At 49.3% G+C, this 14,973-nt stretch overlaps 1 protein-coding gene across 1 annotated transcript in view; it reads right to left on the bottom strand.

The window, feature by feature from the left end:
- AMFR (autocrine motility factor receptor) overlaps nucleotides 1–14,973 on the bottom strand; it is a 47,340-nt gene that overhangs the window by 25,041 nt on the left and 7,326 nt on the right. Inside the window, exons 2-4 of the mRNA XM_075325803.1 lie at nucleotides 5,457–5,549; nucleotides 5,200–5,364; nucleotides 4,962–5,114 (exon numbers count right to left, since the gene is read on the bottom strand). Coding sequence (XP_075181918.1) covers nucleotides 4,962–5,114; nucleotides 5,200–5,364; nucleotides 5,457–5,549 — 411 coding nt within the window. The remainder of the gene's footprint in view (nucleotides 1–4,961; nucleotides 5,115–5,199; nucleotides 5,365–5,456; nucleotides 5,550–14,973) is intronic.

Genomic DNA, 14,973 nt, shown 5'->3' with positions numbered 1-14,973 from the left:
AAGAGCCATCAGCACCCTGTTCAGATCCCAGGGTTCTAACGGACGCTTGTAAGGAGGGACTATGTGACAAACCCCCTGCAGGAACGTGCGTACCTGTGGAAGTCTGGCTAGGCGCTTCTGAAAAAACACAGAGCGCTGAGACTTGTCCCTTAAGGGAGCCGAGCGACAAACCCTTTTACAATCCGGATTGAAGGAAGGAAAGAAAAGTGGGCAAGGCAAATGGCCAGGGAGTAAAACCCTGATCAGAGCACAAGGATAAGAATATCCTCCACGTCCTGTGGTAGATCTTGGCTGACGTTGGTTTCCTGGCCTGTCTCATAGTGGCAATGACCTCTTGAGATAACCCTGAAGACGCTAGGATCCAGGACTCAATGGCCACACAGTCAGGTTGAGGGCCGCAGAATTCAGATGGAAAAACGGCCCTTGAGACAGCAAGTCTGGTCGGTCTGGTAGTGCCCACGGTTGGCCCACCGTGAGATGCCACAGATCCGGGTACCACGACCTCCTCGGCCAGTCTGGAGCGACGAGGATGGCGCGGCGGCAGTCGGACCTGATCTTGCGTAACACTCTGGGCAACAGTGCCAGCGGAGGAAACACATAAGGGAGTTGAAACTGCGACCAATCCTGAACTAAGGCGTCTGCCGCCAGAGCTCTGTGATCTTGAGACCGTGCCATGAATGCCGGGACCTTGTTGTTGTGCCGGGACGCCATTAGGTCGACATCCGGCATCCCCCAGCGGCAACAGATCTCTTGAAACACGTCCGGGTGAAGGGACCATTCCCCTGCGTCCATGCCCTGGCGACTGAGAAAGTCTGCTTCCCAGTTTTCTACGCCCGGGATGTGAACTGCGGATATGGTGGAGGCTGTGGCTTCCACCCATAGCAGAATCCGCCGGACTTCCTGGAAGGCTTGCCGACTGCGTGTTCCGCCTTGGTGGTTGATGTATGCCACCGCTGTGGAGTTGTCCGACTGAATTCGGATTTGCTTGCCTTCCAGCCACGGCTGGAACGCCTTTAGGGCAAGATACACTGCCCTTATCTCCAGAACATTGATCTGAAGGGAGGACTCTGGCTGAGTCCAGGTACCCTGAGCCCTGTGGTGGAGAAAGACCGCTCCCCACCCTGAAAGACTCGCGTCCGTCGTGACCACCGCCCAGGATGGGGGTAGGAAGGATTTCCCCTTCGACAATGAAGTGGGAAGAAGCCACCACCGAAGGGAGGTTTTGGCTGCCTGAGAAAGGGAGACGTTCCTGTCGAGGGACGCCGACTTCCTGTCCCATTTGCGGAGAATGTCCCATTGAAGTGGACGCAGATGAAACTGCGCAAAAGGAACTGCCTCCATTGCTGCTACCATCTTCCCTAGGAAGTGCATGAGGTTGTTGTCTCTCCTCTCCAGCTTCAGATGTGCTGACAGGAATGGCTGCCGGCGTTCTGTGAGGAGGAGGGGGCCGTGGGCGTGCCCTAGAAAGTGCGGGAATCTGGTGCCCCACGGTGCTCAGTGAGGGGGGAGGAGGATACAAAGTATGCTCCAGCCCTCAGCGCTGACGTCCTGTACAGCGTCCCTCCCTTCCCCTGACTGGCAGGCCCGGGGGCGGGAATATGCGGTACTAGGCCGCAAAAGCCGGGGACTAAAGTTATAAGCGCGGCCGGCAAATAAGCGCAGTCAGCGCGGTAGTTCCCGGCGCACTAACACACCCAGCAGTGCTGCAGCGTGTATGACACAAGCGCTCCATGCGCGGTCCCCAAGGGGACACAGAGTACCTCACAGTAGCAGGGCCTTGTCCCTGACGATACCCGGCTCCTGTCCAGCAGATTCCCCAGGGGCTGCGGAGGGAGCACGGTCCCAGTGTCTGGAGACCGATTAGGATCCCACTTCACCCAGAGCCCTTAAGGGATGGGGAAGGAAAACAGCATGTGGCTCCTGCCTATGTACCCGCAATGGGTACCTCAACCTTAACAGCACCGCCGACCAGAGTGGGGTGAGAAGGGAGCATGCTGGGGGCCCTGTTATGGGCCCTCTTTTCTTCCATCCGATATAGTCAGCAGCTGCTGCTGACTAATTTGTGGAGCTATGCGTGTATGTGTGCCTTCGCACAAAGCATAAAAACTGAGGAGCCCGTGATTCACGGGGGGGTGTATAGGCAGAGGGGAGGGGTTTACACTTTTAAATGTAATACTTTGTGTGGCCTCCGGAGGCAGAAGCTATACACCCAATTGTCTGGGTCTCCCAATGGAGCGACAAAGAAAAGACGCTATCAAATTCATCGGCATTGAGAAAATAGAAAAACCAAATCAGAGGGGGGGACTGGGACCGGCTGATCTTGCAAAGGGAGGCAAGGTGGATTTTCCGGTTAAACACGGTCTCCCCCACTGGTCTTAATGAGCAACTTAACTACGGATGCTTTATTTAGTGATTGGTTCCTCCCCCCCCATTCTTCCTCTCCATTTCCACACCCATGTCCCCCCTTCTGATCTGTGTTCGGTTCCCTTATTGGTAACATGGTAAATGTCATCTGAACTATTATATCAGGACATGCATTGTCCTGATATTTAATTGGGACACTATTTTTGAGTATATACGTGAGTCATTATATATCAAATTTTCCTCATATTATGAGGTTGGTGATCCCTGTTCTTCTCCCCCCTCCTCTTCACTCATTTCCATACCTTCTGGTCATTTCGATTAAATTGGTATCTTTATACCTATATAATGCATACGGACAGCACTCATTTGTGCACTCGGAGTTCTTAACTAACTCTGTTCCGTATATGCACTATTCAACTTTTTTTATATGATCATTAGGTATTAATTGAGTGATTCAATACACCTCCATTTGGAACTGGCATACTGTACTAAAGCTGTAACCTTGCTATCCAACCAAGGTGTTATGAGATGACCCCTCGAACTGTTCTTTCTTAAACATAGAAGGAACCAGTGCCCTCCTACATGCTTTCATCTATATGTGATGATGAAGAGGTCTTTCCCTGTGATGACGATATTGTGACATGGGCTGTGTGAGCAATTCTGCACACGCCCCTCCTGCTCGTCATAGATCACGTGTCCATTCAACGCTATATTTTTATATGGCCTCTAGCTGGTAATGACCTTGTTACATATATTTGGCGTGATATGAGGTTAATTATTTGATATATAGGTTTGACACTCTGTTGTGTTTGTCTCCAGTCACGTGTCCTCTCATGTGACCGGCGAACGCAGGATTTCCTGGTTCCACCAGCCGGTCACTGATAGATGACACGGGCGCAACGTCCTATGACGTGACACACATCCTCCTCTTGACACGCCCCCAATCGTCACTGACCGCGTGATCAATCATGTGATCTCGCAACCAGGAAACACATCCCTCCACTGATGGATTATTGAGGGACTTTGTACGTTCTACCTAACCATCCGGTAAGAGCACTTTATACATATTGGATTAATGTGGTGCACTGATATACATCATGATCGAGTTACTCCCTATTGGATCGCTCATATATACCGATCCCGGTGTAACTCTATAACATCCGGATTTTCTCCCATACCGCCGCATTATCTGCATAATTTGTAGAGGCGGGTTGTTTAATGGGGGGCGGGATGAAGGCCCTTTTTATAGCCCCACTATATCGTATATCCTCATTGATACCAGGCCACATAGGATTGAGCTCCTAATTGAGCCATTACCGCCATTTTCAGGTGCCACATGTCTCCCCTGATGAGCAGATGATGTGAAACGCGTCGGGAGGCACCTGGTCTGGATATTAGGGCTAGCCACAACAGGGCCAGCTGTGGACTGCCCTTGTCAGGGCGGGAGTTTACTGTGGAAAAGGGGCAGCTTAATCCTTAACAGGGCCAGTGACCGAGCCACTACTGCCGTCGCACTGATATATGGATTTCAGCAACACAGGAGAATTTTTGACCCTCTAACGGGATACAAGAATTGGGTGAGATTAATCCATATATTTGTGTCTTTAACACTGCATCTATTGCTTATTGATGGACAGAGGTAATATTTAACATATTATATCCATTTAAGAGCTACCATCTTTTGGATATTGTAATTTACACTATTTATGTCTAATGAAATGTTCCTCTGTGTATTAGCTCACATTTTGTGACTGTATAGCTAATCTGTTATTTATGCCTAATACAATATTGCTGGTGAACAATAACTCTGGGTCGTTTGATACAAACCTTTCATTTTTATTAGAACTATTGTAGGTTACATATACCCAGTACTCCCCCAGCTACTGATATTGGATGGGATATCTATATATAAAGGCACTTCACCCTCCTTTTCACCTGTGTTATATCATATGGGTGAATACATCATTCACCCGCATGATTGATAGTGATGGCGCCATAATCTATTAATCCTTGATTGGCCTCACCACTTTCAGGTTTTTATATAAAATTGGTGTGTGGATCACTGTGTGTATTTATCTATTTTATACAACCCAATTAAAAGTTAAGTTTTAAATGTCACATGTTGCTATTTACATATGGAGCACTATGCCAGCCGTCCTCAATGACACTTTCCACAGTTCAGTATCACTTTGCAGTCACCAACAAAAATGGCTCCGCACTGTAATATAAATTTCATCCTCCATTATTGTTTTGCAAACACACGGGAGGGGAAGCAAGACCTCAGACACGAGCGCAGATTCAGCCCACTTTACTGCAGTTGTAATGTGAGCAGGTTGTACACCAGGTTTCAGGCCAAATTTCACCAGCTACTCCCCTTAGTGAAGTGGAACATGCCAAACTTTTTAAATTATTTTTCATATTTTACGCCACTGAAAACAAATGATAATTTTTAAACTGAACATTAAAACATTACATACTTTACATTTTTTCAGTTGTTGAAAAAAATTTTTTTATGGCACCTTCCCTTTAATGCTATGGAACATTAATGCCAAAAACTAGGCGATAAGATGTCCAAGATACAGATTTACTATTCTTACCTCGGCGGCCATGAAGGCCAGCGTGTGCATCCCGTGGGCATATCCGGCAAACATGCACAGCACCGCCAGGCAGCAGCACACCCCGAGCATGGCGGCGAGAAGGACCAGCACACGGACATGGCAGCTCATCGGGGTGGTGGGTGAGAATGACAGCTGCGGAGGGGGGGCAGAAATAAAGATGTTAATTCAGAAACAAGTGATTGTGCCGTTCCCCGATCCTCGCGTGCCGGGTACGTACGTATTCAAACCTGTCTCTGCACAGCTGCACCATGAGGTGGAGGAAGACCAAGCCTGCGAACCACAAGAACCACAGGACCACCTCCTCCACCGTCTGCACGTTCAGCACCCCGAAGATGAAGATGAACTTGTAAAAGATGAAATTCCAAAACTTGTCCTTTAGATGCTGCAAAGACAGAAAAAAAGGCAGAAAGTGACCAACGAGGGTACTCCCATGTGAAGCTTTCCTAATGAGGCAGCTACGTTACTAGTACTCACCTGCCTCTCACTGACGCGTAATGGACCGAACACCACATGTTGTATTAGTTTAGCCACAAGCATCAGCAAGCAGCACACAGTATTCACCAGCACCTACACGGGGAGAAGAGACATGGTGTTCAGCCTGTGCCGGATACACGCACCATGGAGGTGCACACTTTAGAGTTATTGCTGTCACTCACATTGCTTCTATCACCGGACCCGGATGACGATTAGTTTTAGGGAAAGAGATAATGGTGTGAGGTGCAGGGACTGAAGATGTGGTCACTTCTCAATTACCTCTATTGAACCAGGATGTCATCAGAAGACCGCGATCAAACTAGTTGTGCTAGGCGACTGCAGCGCTGTCCCCTAATGACATCCCGTTCCAGAGAAGCGAGTGCAGCCCCAGCCTCCTGTGATATCTTGGTTGAGAATATGCTCAACCAAAATGGCATATAAGTGAAGCATAAGGAATGTATTAATAAAACTAATTACAAAAGTGGTTGGGGCTTACAGGTATTTATAGAGGCCTTTATAGGTATCGAACCGACCCTTTAAATGGTCACTGTCACTTCAACACATTTTTGCAAAAAAAAAATAAAAAATGTACAAACGAATATAAGAAACTTTGTAATAAATCTTATCTGAGAAATCTGCTTCGTTCTCCACTTATGAGCCACTTCTCTTTCCAAAACAGGACAGCCATCCAGCTGACTGAGTGACCGATTATAGCTACCTATTAAAGTATATGAAAAGAGGACAGAAAGAAGGAGAGAGGAGCATACACAGACCTGTGGTGGTGATGTATAGTACGGCTGTGTGCCGACAATCAGTTTTCAAAGCCTTTTGGAGGTAGCATGCTTCAGCTGCGTATAAAACGCTGCGTTGTACAGTACAAGCACAGTGGAGGGATTTCTAGAAATCAAAAGCCCGCTGTGCTTGTTTTTTCTACAGCAAACACTGATCTGCGGTGCTGCTTTTCCGAGCCACAGCATGTCAATTATTTGCTGCGGAGTCACCAGTGTCCTCCCCAGGTAGAACAGAGGGAGAGACCGCAACTACCCGAGCCCGGATTGCGGGCACAGACCGCTGCGGCCTCCTGCGGAGGAGACTCGTGGCCCCGCAGGCCAGAACCCGACGGGTCCAGGATACAGTGGGATATGGTCAAGGTCACATACCTGAAAGGTCCACCTGAAAAGACAAGTCATGTGCACATACTTTCAGTGTGTTTTCTCACGGTAGAGCTTGAGTCACAGATACACTGCTCAGTATTGTCAGTACTGCTGGATGATGTCCTCCATGCTGCTGCTTCGGAGCATGTAGACCAGAAATCAATCTGTGTGCTGTGCATGGGAGACATCATGGCATCTTGTTTACACCCACCAGCTCAGAGACAACTGTAATAGAGAGATAGAGAGAGGCTGAAGTGGGGAAACGGATTAAAAACGCAGTTGTATAATGATCATTGATGGAGCTTCTAATTAGGGACCCACAGAGCACAGCAGGAATACTGTAAAGGAAATCTGTCGCCAGTTTTGTGCTGTATTTTATCCTAATTTTCTAGAAGTTTCTGCAAAAAAAAAACAAAAAAAAAAAACACCACCATGTGAATATGCACCAACTACAAATAGTCTTGGGGGGCTCTTGTCTATCACATGATTATCGTCAATTTGGGGGTCCACCTGTAGCCACAATCTATGTGATGTAAGGCTGTGGTACGTGGAGACATGGGCCAAGCGGAACAAAGACTGGCCGCGTTACTACAAGGATGTGATGCAAATAAAATGCACTGTAAGGCTATGTACGCACGCTGCATCTTTGTGGTGACCACAAAAATGTACATTTTTGGCAACAAAAAAATGCACCCGCTGCAAAAATGCTACATCTGAAGCTCACAGCGCGCACCATAGAATATGACTACCCGCTGTGAGATCCAGACAGCAACTTAAAGTGAGCCGTGCGAGCAGCGGTGATGTCACTCAGGTAATTTGCGGTTACAGGTGGAAGACAGGCTGTGGCTAACCTGAGTGACGTCACCGCTGATCGCGCGATTCACTTCAAGTCGCTGTCTGGATCTCACAGCGGGCAGTCATGTTCTATGGCGCTTGCTGTGAGCTTCAAATGTAGCAGTGGTGGAGGTGTCGTGGGACAGTTAGGGGGTTAATAAAGGAGTGAATCATTTTTTTGTCTTTTATTTCAAATAAACGATTTTTTCAGTGCTTGTATTTATTTACTTCCCCTTACAGATTAGTGATGGGTGTGGGTCTCAGACGCCTGCTATTACTAATCCAGGACTTAGTGGCTGCTGTGAGCTGCCATTAACTCCCTCATTATCCCGATTTCCCTGGTGCGGTGGCAATCGGGAAGAGACGGGTAGAGTGCCAGGACGGTCACATCTAATGGATGCTGCAATTCTGGGCGGCTGCTGGCTGATATTTTTAGGCTGGGATGCGCCCAATAACCATGGGTATCCCCAGCCTGAGAATACCAGGCCCTAGCTGTCGGGCTTTATCTGTGCTGGTATCATACGGGGGGACCGCACGTCAGTTTTTTAATTTACTTTACTGTAGGATATAGATCCACAGACCAGGTCTGTGATTGCAAGCCTCACACATGCTATCACTCAGCATGGGAGCTCATCTGACTGCAAGCAATTATAGACGCCGGTGGGCAGGGGAAGTAGTGGATATGTATGAGCCTAATGAGCGGCCCGAGAAGAGGAATCAGAGGCCATGGGAGCAGGGAGACTGCCATCCCGGTGACTCGGTAAGTTTGAAGCGCCTACCCCTTTGTGCCAGATTCCGGTCCCCATAGACTCTATGAGGACCAGCATCTGGCCAGATACCAGGGATCAATCTCCCGCCGATTCAGAGTTAGCGGGGGATTGATCTGCCACTGCTCCAAAACGCAAAAAGAATTGACATGCTGCATCTATGTGGTCACCATAAAGATGCAGCAAAAAACCTGCAACATGCGAACAGCAAAAATGAAATTCATAGACTTTGGAAATGTACAAAAAACATGGCAAAAAAAAAAACCGCAAAGTGCGCACAAGGCCTAACAGACCAAGACCTGCAGGATTCAGGATTGCAGATTATAAATCTCAAGGGTCTCAAGCACAAGATTTAATGGATCAAGCGCCCCAAAATTATTAGACTACTTTATCATCGAGATAGGAGAACCCCAATGCTAAAATCTCTCCGACATCTATAGCCGGCAGCACAGGTCACGTCTTGGGGGCTATTTTTAAGGCAGAGCATCCTAAAATAGTCAGCTATGGCCGCTTGGCTGTGTCAGTACACAGATTACTATATACGAGGTGTATATAGCCAGAGTATTAGCAGCTCCTCCCTCCCTAATGGTGGTAACCGGGAATAATCAGCTCCTGTCCATTAGGGGGGTACAGGTCTCAATTTCTAAATACCCCATTAGATGCTAATTAGTTAATGGCTTTGTCTGGAATGTCTCCTTTGGATAACCCATCATTGTTTCACTGGTGGTACTCCCAGCAATGGGTACAACAGGTCTGTGGCTCATCCCCTGTTTTGGAATATAATGAGGAAGGCTGTAGCCCCTTACATTGTGAGGGTCCCACAAAAAAAAAGACCAATCCAAAAGGAGATGTCTCAGAAGTCTCCTTTAACACTAGAAGTCCCTGAGATCCCAGAGAGGGGTCATTTAACATTTCAACCATTGGAACCCTATGGAGCTCGAAATTCCTGGGACTTCTAGTGTTAATAGGGGGGATTTTATTTATCCGCATGCTTAGAAGCAGATACAAAATGAGACTCAGTCTGATGACACAGCCTATTAGAGTATTATATGGCCGGCTCAATTCCAGGGGCACCATGATATGTTCTCTCTCCTGTGGTGGTCAACAGCGCTGCAGCCAATCAGTGAGCTCAGTGCTGAAGACCATACACACTGGGAGTAACGGTGGAGGCTTAGTGCCGGACCCGGGAAAGGTAAATGGAGCACATTTTGTTTTTTGTAACCGCAGACGATGAAATAGGTTTTCCAAAACTGGCAACTGTCTGCTCAGAGAGTCACTGACTTTTTATTTCTGTGCAAATCGTGCAGAGCTTGGGGATAAGGGGGTATACATTAGCGCCCCTGACACTTCTCCCATCCATCAGGGAAGTCTTGGGTGCGTCCTCTCAGCAATTTCAGCCAATGTTGTGGTTGAGGAACTTTTCTCCCCTGTCCTCAATGAAAACTCATGAACACTCGGCTGCACGTTGCATGCACGTGTATGGAGGAGTCCAGAGACATCATCTCTGAAAGTGTAAAGAAATGCAATGTTCACAGAGACTCTTATCGCAGGGGTTTGTACAGATACATGAGGTTTTATTTGCACTTTTTAGGATATTATTATAATTTAAAAATGCAAAGTGTCAGAAAACTTCACAAGAGAAATGGCCGAGCAATAAATGAGAGAAGCCGGAGTGATCTTTGCTCCACTCCCGCAGTGTCATGTGCTCGGACTTTCAGCACATTCTGGACAGATCTCCGAGCCTCCAATCCCAGCGCAGCGCTAATCTGAAGAGTGGAGTGAGCCAGCACCGGGGGCGTGATAATCTGCAGGGCTCAGGGACACCGCAAGCACCCTACACTGACCCACCAGGTGCCATGCTCCCATCCAGTAGACACCCTTTACTGACCCACCGGGCCCTGCAGAAACCCACCCACCGGGGGCCTCTCACAGACTCATGTGCTGCCACCACCTGCCCCCCCGGGAGCACCGTTCCCATCCATTGAACACTCTACACTGACCCACCGATAAACCCTGTGCTGCACCCACCTGCTCCCCCGGGCGCACCGCACACACCCACTGGGTGCCATGCTCCCATCCACCAGGCGCCCTATACTGACCCACTGGGGACCCTGCTCCCATCCACCAGGCGCCCTACACTGACCCACTGGGGACCCTGCTCCCATCCACCAGGCACCCTACACTGACCCACTGGGGACCCTGCTCCCATCCACCAGGCGCCCTATACTGACCCACTGGGGACCCTGCTCCCATCCACCAGGCACCCTATACTGACCCACTGGGGACCCTGCTCCCATCCACCAGGCACCCTACACTGACCCACTGGGGTCCCTACACTGACCCACAGGGGACCCTGCTCCCATCCCCCAGGCACCCTACACTGACCCACCGGGGACCCTACACTGACCCACTGGGTGCCCTGCTCCCATCCACCAGGCACCCTACACTGACCCACTGCGGACCCTGCGCCCATCCACCAGGCACCCTACATTGACCCACTGGGTGCCCTGCTCCCATCCACCAGGCACCCTACACTGACCCACTGGGCACCCTACACTGACCCACTGGGGGCCCTGAACCTCAGGTGCCCATCACAGACCCATCGGGAGCCCTGCAACCACCCACCCATCAGGAAGCCCACACCCTTCCACCCACCAAGTGCCTCGCAGAAACCCACAAGGGGCTCTGCACCCACCTGCCCACCAAGGTACTCACAACCTTCCACCCACCGGGCGACCCACACAAAGCCACTGGGGGCCCCCCCACAGCCATCTGTGCACCAGCTGCCCCACACAGACCCACTAGGGGCCAAACAGCCACCTGCCCCTTAAGTGCACAATGAAATCTTTGATCGGCAGCATAAAAAAAAAACCTCACAGGAAACATGTTAAAATTAAAAACCGCTAGTAAACAGCAAAAAAAGTGACGTGGCTTTCCCTCGCAGGCTTCCTCCACCTACAGAAGATGAGACTCGGCATGATCACAGCCTTATATATTCACTCACTTTTCTGGCTCAAAATCCTGATCTAATTACATGGGGATTTCCCCCCTTTTTTTGGTGAGTAAGAGTACATGTTTTTTATGCTGTTTTTCAGCAGTTTTTCAGCGTGGTCTTGTTGCCCTTTCAATGATACTATTGTTTTTGTCGCATTTCAGAAGCAAAAAAACTCACCAAAAACCACATTAAAAATATGATCCAAAACAAACAAAAAACCTGCAGAAATGCACATTTTGCAACAATTTTCATACACAAATTATGCAAAAGATTTGACTTGAGGCTTTTTCTAACATGCGGAAATAATGACACCGGCTTGTGTAAGTGACGAGCCATCCGTGGGTGCCTCCTCTCTGCGCCCCCCACAGATCAGCCGTGGTAAAAGCACCAGCCCAAAACAGGACCCCACCAGCGCCGCCATTTTTTAGCTACTCTGATCCAGTCGTATAGAAATTACTAAATCTTTTTAATTTCTATTTATTTATATATAATAAATCCGCTGGTAATGGGTCCCATATGGACAAAACCCCTCTAAGGGTTAATGCACAAGGACAGATTCAGTTTAGGAAAACATTGGATCTGTTACATTCATCCGATACAACCACAGAGGGATTTCCCCTATAACTCCACAGTGTGAGGGTCATCTGTCCGATCTCGGACCACCATACACGGACTGGCCGGGGGTCCCCACACACGTCATATATTTCTATATGGCTGGGACGCTCGGGTCCGGAGAGCTGCGGCCGGTCCCCGTATGGTGGTCTGGCCTCTCCTGACCCCAGCTGACATATATTAGTGTTTGACCTCACAGAAGAGTTTACACAATATCGGTGTGATACATTGTTGCAGCTCGTCATTGTTGGGAATTTCACCACATTCTTTGCCAACAGTGAAATCAGCAGAAAGGAGCACGGCCGTAACGTTCCCTCCAGGTGCTCAGGGCAGAGACGTTACTGAAGACAGAGTCACCTGTGTGGGGTCCGGCACGGTCCATTTTTTTGAGTCCGGCACATAAACATGGCCAACTGCATTTTGTACCCAACAGAAAAGGGCGGACACTGCTGAAGATCAGATATAAAGACCAATCACACAGATACAGCACATAGTGCAGACAGGGAGCTACACGGATAAAGCGCACGGCGCATACAGGGGGCCACATGGATACAGTGCATGGCGCATACAGGGGGCCACACGGATACAGCGCATGGCGCATACAGGGGGCCACACGGATACAGCGCACGGCGCATACAGGGGGCCACACGGATACAGCGCACGGCGCATACAGGGGGCCACACGGATACAGTGCATGGCGCATACAGGGGGCCACACGGATACAGCGCATGGCGCATACAGGGGGCCACACGGATACAGCGCATGGCGCATACAGGGGGCCACACGGATACAGCGCACGGCGCATACAGGGGGCACACGGATACAGCGCACGGCGCATACAGGGGGCCACACGGATACAGTGCACGGCGCATACAGGGGGCCACACGGATACAGCGCACGGCGCATACAGGGGGCCACACGGATACAGCGCACGGCGCATACAGGGGGCCACATGGATACAGTGCATGGCGCATACAGGGGGCCACACGGATACAGCGCATGGCGCATACAGGGGGCCACACGGATACAGCGCATGGCGCATACAGGGGGCCACACGGATACAGCGCACGGCGCATACAGGGGGCACACGGATACAGCGCACGGCGCATACAGGGGGCCACACGGATACAGCGCACGGCGCATACAGGGGGCCACACGGATACAGCGCACGGCGCATACAGGGGGCCACACTGATACAGTGCATGGCGCATACAGGGGGCCACACGGATACAGCGCATGGCGCATACAGGGGGCCGCACGGATACAGCGCACGGCGCATACAGGGGGCCACACGGATACAGCGCACGGCGCATACAGGGGGCCACACGGATACAGTGCATGGCGCATACAGGGGGCCACACGGATACAGCGCATGGCGCATACAGGGGGCCGCACGGATACAGCGCACGGCGTATACAGGGGGCCACACGGATACAGCGCACGGCGCATACAGGGGGCCACACGGATACAGCGCACGGCGCATACAGGGGGCCACACGGATACAGTGCAGACCAGGGATGACTTGGGTGTAATATTTACAGAATGTGATGTATATAGGCCGCCATATGGACAATATATTGTGTATACAGGTCACACATACAGTTACCGTATATACACAGGTGATTGTATATATAAAGTATATACAAGACAGAGTATGAACAGATGATACAGTAAACAGTATATACACAGCGGTATACACATAAAGGGTGGGTGTATATGTAGTGTATATATGGGAAAAAGTGATTGTACATATGCTGTATATACAGGTGACATATATACAGTATACATTGCCGGTACACACACCCCAGTATACATTATATATAATATTCACAGTATATACAGGTCACAAACTGTATATACACTGGATTCACCCACACCCCCAGAATACATTATACACACTGTATATACAGGTCACACACACAGTATATATGCACCAGACTCACCCACACCCCCAGTATATACAGGTCACACACCGTATATATACACACAGGTCACACACACAGTATGCACCAGACTCACCCACACCCCCAGTATATACAGGTCACACACAGTATATATACACACAGTATACACAGGTCACACAGCATACAATATATACAGATCACACACACAGTAAATATACACACAGTATACAACGGACTCAACTGCATTCCCAGTATACAGTATATACAGGTCACACACAGTGATATATATATATTATATACACACAGTATACACACACACACACACACAGTATATACCGGACTCACCCACACCCCCAGTATACAGTATATACAGGTCACACACAGTATATACACACACACAGTATACACCGGTCACACACAGTATATACACACACACACAGTATACACCGGACTCACCCACACCCCCAGTATACAGTATATACACACATACACAGTATGCACAGGAATCACCCACACCCCCAGTATACAGTATATATATACACACACACACAGTATGCACAGGAATCACCCACACCCCCAGTATACAGTATATACACACACACACACACACACAGTATGCACAGGAATCACCCACACCCCCAGTATACAGTATATACACACACACACACACACACACACACACAGTATGCACAGGAATCACCCACACCCCCAGTATACAGTATATACACACGGTATATACCGGACTCACCCACACCCCCAGTATACAGTATATATACACACACACACGCTATATACCGGACTCACCCACACCCCCAGTATACAGTATACACACACACACACACACACACGGTATATACCGGACTCACCCACACCCCCAGTATACAGTATATACAGGTCACACACAGTATATACACACACAGTATACACCGGACTCACCCACACCCCCAGTATACAGTATATACACACACACACACAGTATGCACAGGAATCACCCACACCCCCAGTATACAGTATATACAGGTCACACACAGTATATATATATATAAACACACACGGTATACACCGGACTCACCCACACCCCCAGTATACAGTATATACACACACACGGTATTCACCTGACTCACCCACACCCCCAGTATACAGTATATACACACACACGGTATACACCGGACTCGCCCACACCCCCAGTATACAGTATATACACACACACGGTATACACCGGACTCGCCCACACCCCCAGTATACAGTATA

This window comes from Anomaloglossus baeobatrachus, chromosome 10, assembly GCF_048569485.1.
Source record: "Anomaloglossus baeobatrachus isolate aAnoBae1 chromosome 10, aAnoBae1.hap1, whole genome shotgun sequence".
NCBI classification, from domain to species: Eukaryota; Metazoa; Chordata; class Amphibia; order Anura; family Aromobatidae; genus Anomaloglossus; species Anomaloglossus baeobatrachus.
Note: the sequence above shows the minus strand (reverse complement) of the source record. Positions and strands in the feature narration are given on the sequence as shown.